This window comes from Canis lupus, chromosome 9, assembly GCF_011100685.1.
Source record: "Canis lupus familiaris isolate Mischka breed German Shepherd chromosome 9, alternate assembly UU_Cfam_GSD_1.0, whole genome shotgun sequence".
NCBI lineage: Eukaryota > Metazoa > Chordata > Mammalia > Carnivora > Canidae > Canis > Canis lupus.
Genome location: NC_049230.1, coordinates 37,847,070 through 37,862,203, shown reverse-complemented (window position 1 = coordinate 37,862,203; position 15,134 = coordinate 37,847,070). Strand labels below are relative to the sequence as shown.

Genomic DNA, 15,134 nt, shown 5'->3' with positions numbered 1-15,134 from the left:
TGGGGCTCTTGATCTCAGGGTTGTGAGTTCGAGCCCCACATTGGGTATAGAGATTACTTAAATAAATAAATAAATCTTAAAAAGAGAAAAGTATTTTTTTAATTTTTAAAATTTTTTGTTAAAATTTTTTTTTCAATATTTTAGGGAAAAGTAATTTTTTAATTAGAAACCTGCAACTTCCTCTTTTCATTGACTCATTTGTTAATTCATACAATGACCTAGGCACATGGCCAGGTGCAATGACCAAGATTTGTGGCTACAGACAGATAATCGAAACACAGATAACAAGTAAAGGAGGCAGTTTTGGTGCGATAAAGAAAAGAAACTGGGTGTTGCGGTTGAGAATAACTTAAAGAGAAACTTTTCATCAGAGGTCAGGGAAGGACCCTCTGAAGAGCTGGTATGTGATGTGTGTCACAAAGAATGAGAAGTAACTGGCCATACAGTGAGGTGGGAAAGTGTGTTCCAGGCAGAGGAGCAGCAAACGCAGAGCCCTGGGCTAGGAACGATGTGGATGTGCCTAAGGAACAGAAGGAAAGCTTGAGCACAGTGAGTGTAAAGTAGCAGGACATGCGAGAAGCCACAGAGAGAGAGGCAGGACTGTCACCCAGGGTAGGAAATGGGGGTATTATTTTAGTCCTGATGGTGGGTTAATTGTGAGGACTGAAAGAAAGAGAGAAATCCAGAATGGCTCCTCCATGTTTGCCTTGGATGGTGATTCTAGAAACTATATGAGGAAACCAGAGGGGGAGCAGATAGGGGTGGATGTGAATAAGAAAAACACTGTGATGTCAAGTGGCACTAGTCACATGATCCTGGAGCTCAAGGAAGAAACCAGAATATTTCAGCATGTAGATAGATGATGGGATGGCCGTGGACCTGGATGTGATCCCCTGAGGAAATGAGTATAACTGGAGAACATCTCATGGCCCAAGTGTCTGTTGGCCGCTGCCTGCCATCACACACCTGGAAGCTGCTCTCTCCGTGACCACGTGTTTGGAGGCCAGTGGCGGGGGAGAAGTATGTGACTCATCGTCCTTACCTATCACCAGCCCTGCCCTTCAGAGAACATGGTGCACTTGGCTCCCTGCTTGCCTTTATCACTGAAAAAGCCTCATCAATGGAATAAAAGAAACGTCACCTCAGCTGCTTAATTCTTGTTTTTCAAAGATTTTATTTATTTATTCATGAGAGACAGAGAGAGAGAGGCAGAGACACAGGCAGAGGGAAAAGCAGGCTTCATGCAGGGAGCCCAAGACGGGACTCGATCCTGGGACTCCAGGATCACGCCCTGGGCTGAAGGCAGGCACTAAACCGCTGAGCCACCCAGGGATCCCCTTGGCTGCTTGATTCTTATAGACACACATCATCTCTTTATTTTTAGCCTTCCTTGCTGTGCTATCTATATGGAAGTAATTCTGTTTTCTTTGTTCTCTTACACACTTCTCTTTGCTGTATCTTTTTTTTCTTTTTTTAAGATTTTCACTTATTTATTTGACACAGAGAGACAGAGAGCACAAGCAGGGGTAACAGCAGAAGGAGAGGCAGAAGTAGGCTCCCCACTGAGCAAAGAGCCCGATGTGGGGCTCCGTCCCAGGACTCTGAGATCAGGACCTGAACTGAAGGTAGACGCTTAACATACTGAGCCACCTGGGTGCCCTCTTTGCTATATTTCTTAAATCAACTCCAATCACAGCTGTTGCCTCCAGGAAAGGCACAAATGAAGAAGAAAAGTAGACACTAAGAGCCAGCATGGGCAAGCTCCTAAGCCTTTGTAAGTATCCTGCCTCAGCTTTGTGAATTTCATTATATTCTCCTTCAGCTCTTCTCAATAAAGCCATTTTCCATAAGGAACCCTTATTCTAGACCACAGAACACTTCCCAAGTCCATTTCATTATTCTTCTACACTAATTTATTTGTATTTCAATACTATTTTCTTTTTTCCCTTTCCAAATGGACACTATTTTGGGATGCATAATGGATTAAAGGAGTTCTAGTGGCTTAATCTGGAAGATTATTTATTGTCCAAAATAGTGTGGCATCATGGAATTAGCCATAGGGCTTGGAATCAAGAATCTGTTCCCAACCTTGACTCTGGGTGGCCAGGGACAAATTACTTAGCATCTCTGAGCTTTCCATTTCTTTACCCACAATGTGAAGAAAAGAATACACCACAGGGTTCTCAGAAAGATTATATAAAGCAATGTGGGGATCCCTGGGTGGCGCAGCGGTTTGGCGCCTGCCTTTGGCCCAGGGCGCGATCCTGGAGACCCGGGATCAAATCCCACGTTGGGCTCCCGGTGCATGGAGCCTGCTTCTCCCTCTGCCTGTGTCTCTGCCTCTCTCTCTCTCTCTCTCTCATTCTCTGTGTGACTATCATAAATAAATAAATAAATAAAATTAAAGTTAAAAAAAAGCAATGTGTAGCTAGCATACATAGTAAATACTTGATAAACCGTTGATCCAGTTGATTTACGTTAGTAGAAAAATAAACGGACTTTCCAAACACAATCTGTCTATAAGATGGGAACTGCTCTGAATAAGGCAGTTCCAGCTCTGCTCTCAATATAGGTGCTCTAGCTTAGACTTGCCTCACCCCAGTCAGGTACCTGGTTCTCTTCTTTGCCTCCTCCCTTCCCTTAGTGGGGATGGATAGAATGGCTTTCTAAAGGAAGTTGGGAAATCAATGTCCTCTTCAAAGGAGGTTTGCTGAGTGACTTGGAAGAGACCTGGTCACAGGCTAACAGGCTGGCACTCCCTGTGCTCCTCCCCCCAAACCCACCCAGCCCTTATCAGAAAGTTGGCTCCGGTTCTGGAACTATGAAGCCTTGGACAGAGCAGAAGGGAGGGGATATTGACTAGCGGCGTCTCCTGTTTCCTGGCTGAGCTGCCATGCCTGATACTTTGGCAGGCAAAGTGGAGTGGAGGGCAGGATGAGGGTGGAGGCCTTTATTAGGGGTCCATCAGAGGGGGAAATCCTGGACCTCTCTTCCTGACTGGCCTCTGGCACACTGTGGGTTGCAAGGCAGAGCTGAATTCCCAGGAGGCAGTGTGAGCACATGACCAGCCAAGAGATACCGAAAGAATGAGAAAAATAAATTTTAAGAATTTGACATTTTATATTTCCATAAAAGCACTGAAGTATTTTTTAAATATATTTTATTTATTCATTTGAGAGAGAGAGAGCAAGCACAAGCAGTGGGGAGTGAGGGGCAGAGGGAGAGGAGAACAAGCAGACTCCCCACTGAACAGGTAGCCCCACATGGGTTTCCATCCTAGGGGTTTGGGATCATGACCTGAGCCGAAGGCAGATGCTCAATGGACTGAGCCACCCAGGCGCCCTGCACCGAAGTACTATAATTGCAATGACTAGAACATAAGGATTCCCTTACACTTATTTCATTTTTAATGATCATTAATATTTTTAATATGAACATTTAAAAATTACATATAGGAAGGGGGCCCTTCATATCCTCAGTGCTGAGTGCTCTAAAGTTCTGCTCAGAGGTGGCAGCTCCACCTCACTGGCTGAGGAGGAGGCACAATTGAGACATCCTCTGCTCCTGCAGCTGTCCCTAACCTTCTTCTAGAAGCCCACTTGCCACACCTCAGTTTTCCCCTGCAAAGGTGATAAAAGTGCCCTGTCTGCATGGGAGAAGAAAGAGCAGGGGTGTGGGGCAGGTGACAGTGTGGTAAAGGGATCCCAGAAAAAGACAAAGGACTAGGAGGTAGAGCTCCTGTTTCCATTCCAGCTCGACCATGAACATCTTGGAGAAGTCATTTCCCTTCCAGGCTGTCGCTTCCCTAGGGTTTGTCCTATGTTCTCTTAGGTATCCCCTGAGGTCCACTTGGGGTCACCTCCATCCTCCTGCATGGGAGCTGTGTCTGGCTCCTCCTCTCTGCCTTGCAGTTCCAAACACCAGGTTTTGTCTTTGCCCTGTTCTCCACTCATCCTCTCTCCTGTGAAGCCCAAGGCTTAAGCTGAGAAGAGAGGAAGCTAGAGGAGCATGCATCTTCTGTGATTCACCCTGCTTAGGTCTAAAAGCTTGTGACAACCTGCCTCGTCCACTTGGTCAGGACTCGGGGCACTTCCCTGGGGAGTCGCCTCTGAAAAGTCCTGGGAGTGGTTGTGGTGTTTGAATAAAATGAAAACGATTCTCCCTGGGACCCAGAAGGCTGAGTGGACTCAGGACTCTGGAGGTTCTAGTCCTGTGTCTGTCCTGACTTGCCATGGGAGGGTACGCAGAGCCCAGCCCATTTAGTGCCCTAGGGATGAGGAAATTCTGGCCATTTCTGAGCAGGGCAAGACTAGGAATGAGGTATAGCAAAATGAATTGAGGCCTGAGTCACTGGCCTGGCAGGGCAAGAGCACTGGGCTGTGTCTTGAATTTTATTCCTGTGCTACTAAGAACTGTGTGTCCTTAGGCAAGTTCTGTGCCTCTCTGGGCCTTCTTTTCTTTTCTTTTCTTTTCTTTTCTTTTCTTTTCTTTTCTTTTCTTTTCTTTTCTTTTCTTTTTTTAATTTTATTTATTTATTTGAGAGAGACAGAGAGAGAGAGAGCAAGTATGAGTGGTGGGAAGGGCAGAAGGAGGAGAAGCCGACTCCCCACTGAGCAAGGACCTGATGACTATATCCCAGGACCCTGAGATCATGACCTGAACCCAAGGCAGATGCTTAGCCAACTTAGCCACCCAAGTACACCTGGACCTCCATTTTTTCTATAAAATGAGAGGGTTGGTTTGGGCTAAAATGTACTCCAGCTTCATCTATTATCATGGACTTGCCTCTGCAACTGATTAGCTGTGTGAACTATGACGAAGTTACCGAACCTTTCTGTGCCTCAAAGTGTGACAAGCAGGTAAGAATGATTTAGGTTTCTTGCAGGAATGTCATGAAAATCCAGTAAGAAGATAAGATGCCTGGGATGCCTGGGTGGCTCAGCAGTTGAGCTTCTGCCTTCGGCTCAGGACGTGATCCTGGAATTCCGAGATCGAGTCTTGCATCGGGCTCCTGCGTGGAGCCTGCTTCTCCTCCCTCTCTATGCCTATGTCTCTATGCCTCTCTTCTCCTCCCTCCTCCTGCCTATGTCTCTGCCTCTCCTCTGTATCTCTCATGAATAAATAAATAAAATCTTAAAACAAATAGATGAGATGTCTTGGGAAAGCTTCATGACAGTTGCCCCCATTAAAAACTTTATAGCAAAAAATTTTCTTGCTATAGTCACAGAGCTTTATTGCAGGAACAGAACTTTGTTAGTAAAGTCTTGGAAGGGCAGCTCTGAGTCTTATGTCTACAGAGTGGCTGGGACACCCTCCACATCAAAGAACTGCAGGAGCAAAACTGAGACCAAGAATTTTTTCAGATTTATTTATTTGAAACAGAGAGAGGAAGGGAGAGAGAGAGAGACAGAGAGAGACAGAGAAAGAGAGAGAGAGAGATTCTCCAGCACACTGCCCAATGAACTGAGTGCTGAGCCTTGACTAATATAGAGCTTTTAAGGGTTTTGCACCTCTGAATTTCACAGTAATCTTGCAAGAATATAGGCAGGACAGGTGTTGATAATCCCATGGTAAAGAGGAGGACAGTAAGTCTCAGGGGAGCAAGCAGTGTCTTGCCAAAGGATCCTAAGTGAGCAACAGAACCAGTACTTGAGTTCAGATCCTCTGACACCTATCCCAGGATTTCACATTCACACAAGTGACTCAGGGGCTTTGAAACTGAAGGCATGGAACCCCTTCTCTCTCCACCGGGGAAACAATTATCAAATGAGAAAAAAGCTGGGGATATTTCTAGCTGGGTTCCTTCTTCCTCCTCTGTAAGCAGGTCCAGGCCCAGAGCAGAGAAAGAAGCTGCTTTGGTGGTGGACTCCGGCTTTCAATAGAAGCTGGGAGTACATCTCCCATCACACCCCTAACAGGTCATCTGACAAGACACAGGTACTCAGCAAGAGGCAACTATGTTCCTTTTGTTCTCTGCTCTTAGGATCTCCTGAAGGCCCCAGGGCAGTGGGATCCACTCAGATCCTTTCCCTTTATTGGGGGCAAATGCCTTCCCTTCCCTCTGTCTGACCCCCTTAAACTTCTCTTCCTTTTCCTCATTCCTGGTCTCATATTCATAAAGTTCTGTCTGGGTGTAGCCTAGATACCCTCTTGCTATAACCCCCCTTCCTATAATTTTTTGTCCTTAAGGAAGTTGGAAAATATTAGCTGATCAGTCTCCATCCAAACCCCTCTTATACTTTTTCTAATGCTAAATAATTGTACTGTATGGACTCATGGTCCGCCCTAGTCTTGTAGGGCTAAATTTAGGGCACAAAATAATGCCGTAAGCAAGGCTGGATTTCGGGAGAGTTGTCCACTTGTCTCCTTACTATGTTCCTGCTTCCACCGCCCACGTTTTGCTTAGATCCCTTGGTTTTCAAACTTGTTTGACAACTGCTTTTCCACCAGCTCATGGTCCTCTGGGACCCTCCAGAGCCTCTTGTGCACTTCTATTCACCCTGCACCCATGAGTCACTGTGCTCAGCCCTTGGGAACAGTTTCCACACCCGGGCTTCTGGATTTCTGACTCATAAAAAGTCAAATGAATGGCTCTGGGATATGAGAAACAGACACTGCATCTGGGGGTGGATACTCCACAGAAGCTGCAATGTTTCCCTGGAGAAACGAACTAGCCAGCTTCTTGGTGTACTGGTGCACTGGGAGCAGCTGTGCAGATATGCATAGACCACCAAATGGAAGGCAGGTTCCTGGACATACCACCTGGGTGTTTAATGAAGCACAGTAGGCAGATCCCCTGGGACAGTCTGTGTCACCCAAGAACAGGACAGGGCCTGGTTGCAAACGGGAGGGGGGCCAAGGTGATGATGTCATTCATTAACTCTCAATCTTGTAGCTCAGCAGTGGAGGCCCTTCCTACTCACTAGTGTCATGAGCAGCACTGGTTTTCCCAAGTGGGCAACAATGAACTTGTTCATAATGCAGCTTTTGTAAGTGGTCAGTCTCCTCCCAGGCAAAGCCCACTTTGGAAAACTCTCAACTTTATTATTTTGTATGCACATAAGGGACACATATAGCCATGCACACAGGGCACAGAGATACAAACGGGGAGACATGGGAACACAGACACACGCAGGCACCGGCATACAAACACACCAGAGCCAAAGAAGGTTAGCACTAAGAGAGTCATTTAAGAAGTTGACTCCCTTATTTTACAGAGGAGGAAACTGTAGCCTGCCGCAGTGAGGGGACTAGCTTAAGATCACACAGCTTATTTTTATTCTTTCTTTCCTTCTCTGTCCTGAACTCTGAACTTTGCCCACGAGCTCAGCAGGAGTGCTGTACTTTACTGGGGGTCTAGCTCTCTGCACTGGAGTCAAGGAATCACACCTGAGCAAAGAGCCAGGGTGATCACTGGGCTCACTTTGTGATTCCCTTCTGTGGATGGTTGCATTTCCCTAAATGACCACAATAACATCTCCCATTCCCATGCTCTTCTTATAGTGACTTCAACACTCCTGCCATTGATTGTGGGGGTTATGTTCCCTCCCCTTGACTTGGAGCTGGTGACTGCTCCAGCCAATGTGGTATAGCAGAGTGATGCTATGACACTCCTTAGTCTCAGTCCTAAAGAGGATTTGACTTCTGCTTGCCCTCTCTCTCTCATTCTCTCTCTCTCTTTTGGAATACTCATTCTAGAGACCCAACTACCAAATTTGGGACCAAACTAGCCGATATGGAGAAACCACGTGGATAGGCCCATAGGAGAGAATGGTGCCCCCCCCCCGCCCCCGACAGCCAGATGATTCCAACCCTGAACATTGTAGAGACACACTGCCCTGATGTGCCCTGTTTGAAATCCTGACACATAGTATCTATGCACATAATAAATGTTTGTTTTACTTCACTAAGTTCTGGGGTAATTTATAATGTAGCCATAGTAACTGCAACACCATCTCCTAGGAATTATAGCTCTGTGCCTCCTGTTGTCGAATGCTGAAAATAGTTTTCTAGCATATTTTGTCCTGTATTATTGTTCTAGGAGAGCTAGTCACTGAGCTAGTACTTTTTTTTTTTTTTGAAGATTTTTATGTATTTGAGAGAGAGAGAGTGAGTGAACATGAGTGAGGAGAGGGGCAGAGAAATCAGCAGATTCCCTGCTGAGCAGGGCTTGATCCCAGGATTCCAAGCTCATGACCTGAGCGGAAGTCAGATGCTTAACTGACTGAGCCACCCAAGTGCCCTGATCAGGTCAGGACTTTTAATCTGAAGCTCTGTTCCCTAAAATAATGATACAGATAATAATGAGAAGAGTATTGAGAGCAATTTCCTTTTATAGACTGTGTCCTACAGAGCAGGCACTGTGCTGAGTGTTTTATATGCATTATCTCCATGAAACCCACAACAGTCTTATGAAACAAGCATTTGTAACCTCCATTGTACAGAGAAGAAAACTGAGGTTCAGAGAGATTAAATGATTCACTTTTGGTTTGCACACACATCTGTCTGATACTGAAGTTCTTGCAATTAGCCATTTACAGAAGCACATATAGACATACTAACACCCCCAATTTGCATATACGTACATATGTACATGCATAGGCATTTAGAAACACATCCACATTTCCAGAGTTTTTTATACTTTTAAAATATGTCCTGTTCTCAGAGGTAAAAACTCCCCTTCCCCCAATATTGTTAAATAGACTGCAAGAGACTCAATCTGCTTAGTATTATGTTTCCCAAGCACACCCCAAGATTAAATTCTCTCCATCTGGGGCCACCACAGGCATGGGCGGCAGAGATATTGTCTCTGTTCTCCTGCCAAGGATTGCCTGGGACCCAGACTTGGGGGGAGGTGGTATGGGACTCTTAATAGGACTTGGCTTGGTAGACAGAAGCCTTCTCCTGGGGCCATGAGGACTGTACACTTGATGTTGTAAGATTCTAAATTCAGTGAAACAGCGATTCCCAAATGTGCAGAAGCAGAGAGCACAAAACAAGAGACCAGCGCTTGGAATGGGAGAGGGGGGACCTCGTTGTTGAAACAGGGTTATTTCCAAATATTCCAGAATAGTGATGGGAGCTGGCTGATGGAAGGAAGAGCCATTCGGTGGGGGCTTCTTCATTCTGGAGGTTTCTTAGATCCAGCATGCCTCTTCTAGGGAAGGGGAATGGGAGGGTACTGAGAAGTTCTTGACTGGGAGTTTTAGAGCAGGAATGAAGCTCTTTAGGGAGCAAGAGTCTTTCTCAGGGCAGGGCACCGGGCTCAGGAATTTAGAACTTCTCCTTAAAATAGTGGTGACCCTAGTCCTACTCACGAAAATGAAAGGAGAAGTTTTAAATTAAGGTTCACCTCCACGTCCCCGCCCTTTCTCAAGTCCGGTCCCGAAGCACCGTTCCAAAGCTCCTTAGAAAGCAGTTCTTGAGGCTAAAATACTCTCACCCATTTTACAGGCTAAGAAACCAGTCCCGAGCTTGGACGCTGACTTGTTCAAGCTGGTCGCGCGGCAGCACCAGCCCAGGAAGCCAGTGCTGTCTCCTGTGTCCCCGCTTGCCGGTGACACCCTGTCCACCTCACCGATCTAGGGGGGCTCTGCAGCCTCTGCGAGGGCTCGGGGCACCCGACGAATGCTGCCTCGGCGGCGAGGGACCGCAGAGCAGCTCTGTGCCTAGCTGGGGTGCCGGGGCTACCTCTCTCCCAGCTGTTGCCCGCCTGTCCCACCTGGTCGCTTCCTCCTTCCCCCGTCCGGGAAGGTCAATGCAGATCCGCGCGCCTGTGTGGTCCCAGCTCCGGCCGGGGAGAACGCGCCCCAGGCTTTGTGTGAGCCGCGGGGCAGGGTGACGCGCATTGCCAGCTCGGAGGAGAGGCTGGCTGACCTGCCTGCAAAGTTCCGGAGGGTCTCCGGCTCGCGCCCCGCTCGCCGCCCCTCACGCCTCCGTTACCTCCGCCTCCCGGCGCAGCTCCTGGCCTCCGCGCTCGGCGAGCTGGGCGTCCAGGCCGCCCCACAGCAGCAGCCACAGGGCGCGCAGCAGGAGGCCCACACGCGCAGCCATATCCACCCCGCCGCCCACGCGGGGCGCGGGACCCGTGGGCAGGCCCCGCGCGCCGGGCTGCTCCAGGCGGTCAGCGGCGCCCGGGGCCCCGCGGAGGCTCCAGCCCTGCGCCGCCCCTGCGCGGAGCGGGAGGCACCGGGGACTCGCGGGGGCCCCGGCTCCGTGCGCAGGGCGGCCCCGCCGGGCGCTTCGCCGGGAGCCGGCCCGGGGTGGAGCAGCGCCTGCCTGCGGGTCGCCCGCCCCGGGACCGGGAAGGCAAAGGAGGAAGGGAGGCAGGAGGGGCGGGGGCGGGGGCGGGGGCGGGGGCCGGGCACTCCGGCCCCACCCACTCCGCTCCGCCGCTGGAACGCGCCGCGGTCCCGGAGCCTCTTCCGCAGGCTGCACCGCCTGGCCGGGTGCCCGCCGCCGCCCTGCCCACCCTCCCTCTCGCCGGCCACCTCCAGTGGATCCGGGTCGCTCCCGGGAGGGCGGGGGAAGAAGGGCTACCTAAGACTTCCATCAGGGAGGGTCCTGGCCGACCTGAGGGTCACTGATCATTTCAGCCGGGCTGGCAGGGAGCCAGGCCCTGGGCTGGGGTCAGAAGGATTGGGTTTGAGTTCTAGATCTGTTTCTTTACTAGCCGGTGAATCCTGCTTCAGTTACTTGCTGGTTGTGTGGTCTTGGGCAAGTCACTCACATATTTTTTCTTTTCTTTTAAAGGTTTTATTTATTTATTCATGAAGGACACCCCAGAGAGGCAGAGACACAGGCAGAGGGAGAAGCAGGCCCCCTGCGGGGACCCCGACGTGGGACTCGATTCCAGGACCCGGATCTCGCCCTGAGCAGAAGGCAGATGCTCAACTACTGAGCCACCAGACGTCCCTCTGAACATATTTTTCTCATCACTAAATGTCGATAATAAGAATACCAATATCATGTGGTTTAGGGAGCATTAAAGGAGGGAATAATGTCTGTAAGTAACTGAGCACTGTACCTGACATCGTGCAGTATGCAATTAATAAGTGGTAGGCTGCAGCTTCGTGACTTTTGGCAAAAGATTTAACCGCTTCGAGCTTCAGTTTCCTCATCGATAAAATGAGAGCAGATGACATTTAGTTCTCAGAGGTGCATGAAGATTAAAAGAGAAAATGAGTGTAAAGTGCTTGGCTTTATGTATTCCACAGAGTCCTTAGCAAAGGGGGAACAAAACGATATTTATGTGAGAGCCTGCGCTAAACTCACACTGAACAAAAGTAAACTGTTTTCATTAATTGCCTTGGTGACTGCGAGCAGGGTGCTCTCCCTCTTCTGGTCTCAATTTGCTAATCTGTGAAATTTAAACGGCGCAATGATACTGACCTCTGGGGGACTGTTTGTGCGGATCCCCTGAGTTCATAGTGTAAAGTAGTTTGGAATGTCTAAGGTGCTGAGCAAATGTATTGCAGTGTTCTTATCCTAAGGTTTAAAGCCTCAGTAGCACACAGAAGGTTTTTGTGTTATTAAAAAAAAAAAAAAAAGGTGTCTGTCTGGTGGAGGAATGTCTAAAAGGCACCTCTTGGACAGATTTTGAAAGAGGGTCCCTACGGGGGTCTAATTGGAAATAGGCCCCGCCCACCTCCCAGCCGACCAATGAAAAGGGGACTCTCCTCCTGGGCGAACCAATTAGAAACGGGCGCATCTGGGGCGCAGGCCAGTGAATAAAAAGTGGCCTTCGCCCCGCCTGAGCCAGGGCCCTGCAGTGGGCATAGAGTTGTAATGGATCTGTTAGTCCATCCATGCCCCTTCTCCGCCCATGCCCTTGTGCACATCCGTGAGGAGCGTCCTTGCCTGGAACGGAGGCCCACAGATGGTGGGCAAGGCCTGGGCCTTCCCCTCAGAGAGCTTTCAGTCTAGCAGGGCAGACTGGAACGAAGGTTCTCAACTAAGGACAGCACTGTGACAGGCTGCAGGTTCAAGCAAAGTCCTGCCCTGAGCTAAGAGAGGAGGGAGATTCTGAAGCTGGTGGGGTAGCGTTTCTAGATTTAGCAAATAAAAATACAGGATGTCCTGTTAAATTTGAGCACCAGATTAACGACAAATAATTTTTTAGAATAAGTATGTACTAATGCAACATTTGGGACATACTTAGACTAAAAAAATGATTTTTTTTGAATTCTTTTTTTAGAATTTTTATTTATTTATGATAGTCACAGAGAGAGAAAGAGAGAGAGGCAGAGAGACATAGGCAGAGGGAGAAGCAGGCTCCATGCACCGGGAGCCCGATGTGGGATTCGATCCGGGGTCTCCAGGATCGCGCCCTGGGCCAAAGGCAGGCGCCAAACCGCTGCGCCACCCAGGGATCCCAATGATTAATTGTTAATAGGAAATTCAAGTTTAATTTGGTGGCCTCTATTTTATCTAGCAACCCAAGAGTGTGTGTGTATGTCTGTGTGCATGTGTTGTCTGAAGGTTGCATGTGTGATGTGGCATACACTGCCCTTGACCAAGGATTTTTTTCAGGTTTTTATTTAAATTCAGTTAGTGAACATACAGTGTAATACTACTTTCAGGTGTACAGTTAGAGTGATTCAGCACTTCCATATAACACCTGTGCTCATCACAAGTGCACTTCTTAATCCCTACCCCCTATTTCACCCATCCCCCACCTTCCCTCTGATAACCGTTGGTTTTTGTTACCTATAGTTAAAAGTCTGTTTCTTGGTTTGTTTCTCTTTTTTCCCCTTTGCTTGTTTGTTTTGTTTCTTAAATTCTACAAGAGTGAAATCATATAGTATTTGTCTTTCTCTGAGTTATTTTGCCTAGCACAGTACTCTCTAGCTCCATCCATGCTATTGCAAATGGCAAGATTTCATTCTTTTTTATGGCTGAGTAAAATTCTATTACATATATGTAATAGAATCTCACATCTTTATCCGTTCATCAATTAATGGGCACTTGGGCTGTTTCCATAATTTGACTATTGTGGATAATGTTGCTGTAAATATTGGGGTGCGTGTATCCCTTTGACTTGTTATGTTTGTATTCTCTGGGTAAATACCTAGTAGTGTGACTGCTGGATCATAAGGTAGTTCTATTTTTAACTTTTTGAGGAACCTCTGTACTGTTTCCTAAAGTGGCTGCAACAGTTTGCATTCCCACCAACAGTGCAAGAGGGTTCCCCTTTCTCCACATCAATAGGTGACAAAGGCTAGATACAACTCTGCTTTAGGGCAGGTAGCTCTGAGGAGCACCAGCTGGCTAGGACACTGTTGGCCAAGCTGGAGTCAAGCCCAGATTTGCCAGTTCTCCCTCCAGGCAGAATTTCTCCACCCCTCTCTCCAGCACATCCCAGAGGGTGTCCATTTACGCTGCACTGGGAGGAGAGAGGAAGGCTGGAAGCAGTGCTTCCCTGGAGGGCTGAGTGACTGGAAGGATTGAGACACTCAGAGAGCTGAACCTGCCTTTCTCTGCCTCCCAGGTTAGCAATGGCCCCTGAACCTCAAAAACTAGCCACCATGGTTGTGTTTGAACGTTTACTTCCTCTGTTTTCCTTTTGTGTTCTTGGTTAGATTATTTCATCCAATCCTCACCTGTTCCACTTCATTTGTTTGTGGTCCCTTGGAGATACCATCCAGACTTGGATGTGCAAGAATTTATGCAGAACGCACTCATCCTGGGCTTCAACCATGCTTTGGCATAGGATGTCTCAATTTCCTAGGAAGACAGCTTGTTTCCTTGGTTAGAACCTGGGTAAGCAGGAGTTTCAATTCCTTTCTGCCTCAAAAGTTTACTAAGTCCCAGAGCACCAAATTCTGTGATCTTCTTCAGGAATCCAGGGGCCTATGCAGCTCCACAACTGACTTGCTGTATGTTTTTACTTTCCAGGACACATCCTGAGCCAAATAACTTTGGATGGGGTGGCGTGCCATCTGAGAGGAGCATGGAGAAAGGAAGATGAGAAAGGCAGAGTATTTCATTGGAAGAAGCTCAGTCCACAGCAAGAGCATCGGAAGAATGATGGGGTGGGAGGGAGAATGGTTTTGGATCAATCACATCCAAAACAATCCTCTGAAGACAAGTTCCTGTGTTAATCCAATACCATTATTTCTTCCTCTGGTGGGAGTGGGGGTGGGGATGGGAATGAGGAATTGGAACAAATAATAGTGGTTAATACTCACTGAGATATTAACATGTGCCATGTATGTGTTATGTGCTTTGCATAAATTGTGTCATTGAATCTTTGCAGCTTCCTTATGAGAAAGCTACTATTATAAGCATCTTTATTTTAAAGATGAGGAAACGGCGGCACAGAGATTATATCATTTGTCCAAGGTCACAAATCTAGGAACGGAGCCAGGGTTCAAACCCAGATAGTATAACTCCAGATCTTGAGCTCTTTTTTTTTTTTTTATAGGGATTTATTTAATTCATGAGAGACAGAGAGAGAGGCAGAGACACAGGCAGAGGGAGAAGCAGACTCCATGCAGGGAGCCCCATGTGGGACTCGATTCCAGGTCTCCAGGACCGGCTAACGCAGGCGCCCAATTGCTGAGGCACCCAGGTGTCCCAGACCTTGAGCTCCTAAACGCTATACTGTCTCACCTCAAGTCAAAAGATCACTGGATCACCTGCATTGAATCACCTGGAGGCACATAATAAAGATTCAGATTCCTTTTTTTTTTTTTAAGATTTTATTTATTTATTCATGAGAGACACCGAAAGAGAAGAGGCAGAAACACAGGCAGAGGGAGATGCAGGCTCCCTGCAGGGAGGCCAATGTGGGACTCGATCCCAGGACCCCGGGATCACAACCCAAGTCAAAGGCAGATGCTCAACCATGAAGCCATCCAGGTGTCCCAAGATTCAGATTCCTGAGCTCAATGCCAGACCTACTAAATCACTAAATACTAGATAACAATGATCAAGGAGAAGATGGGGCTAGGTTTTCCAAGGGTCTGGCTCTCTCCTTCCCTCCTTCCCTGTCTTGGCTGAACAAGTTCCTGATCCAGCTAGGCTGGCAATCCTCTCCATTTCTCCTCTTCAGAAAGAGCTGCTTCCCCCCTCTCTCTCTGCACTGGGGCTCAGTTCAAATCCACAGTTCCTCCCAGTTCTCCCAGAGTGGA

General features: G+C 47.9%; 1 protein-coding gene and 1 long non-coding RNA gene across 6 annotated transcripts in view; one reads left to right on the top strand and one right to left on the bottom strand.

Moving 5' to 3' along the window:
• Positions 1 to 15,134, bottom strand: part of MMP28 (matrix metallopeptidase 28) — a 34,356-nt gene that overhangs the window by 13,008 nt on the left and 6,214 nt on the right. For 2 of the 5 annotated variants that reach the window (XM_038548079.1, XM_038548080.1), the window contains exon 1: positions 9,943 to 10,250. The exons of 2 other annotated variants lie outside the window; for them this stretch is intronic. In XM_038548079.1, coding sequence (XP_038404007.1) covers positions 9,943 to 10,053 — 111 coding nt within the window. In that variant the 5' untranslated portion in view covers positions 10,054 to 10,250. Of the gene's footprint in view, positions 1 to 9,721; positions 9,879 to 9,942; positions 10,251 to 15,134 lie in introns of those variants that run through there. One more of the 5 variants, XM_038548083.1, reaches the window with a different exon arrangement.
• Positions 10,553 to 14,333, top strand: LOC111097422. The gene is made up of 3 exons (XR_005364653.1): positions 10,553 to 11,005; positions 13,581 to 13,761; positions 13,897 to 14,333. It is a non-coding gene; the product is annotated as an uncharacterized LOC111097422 (long non-coding RNA).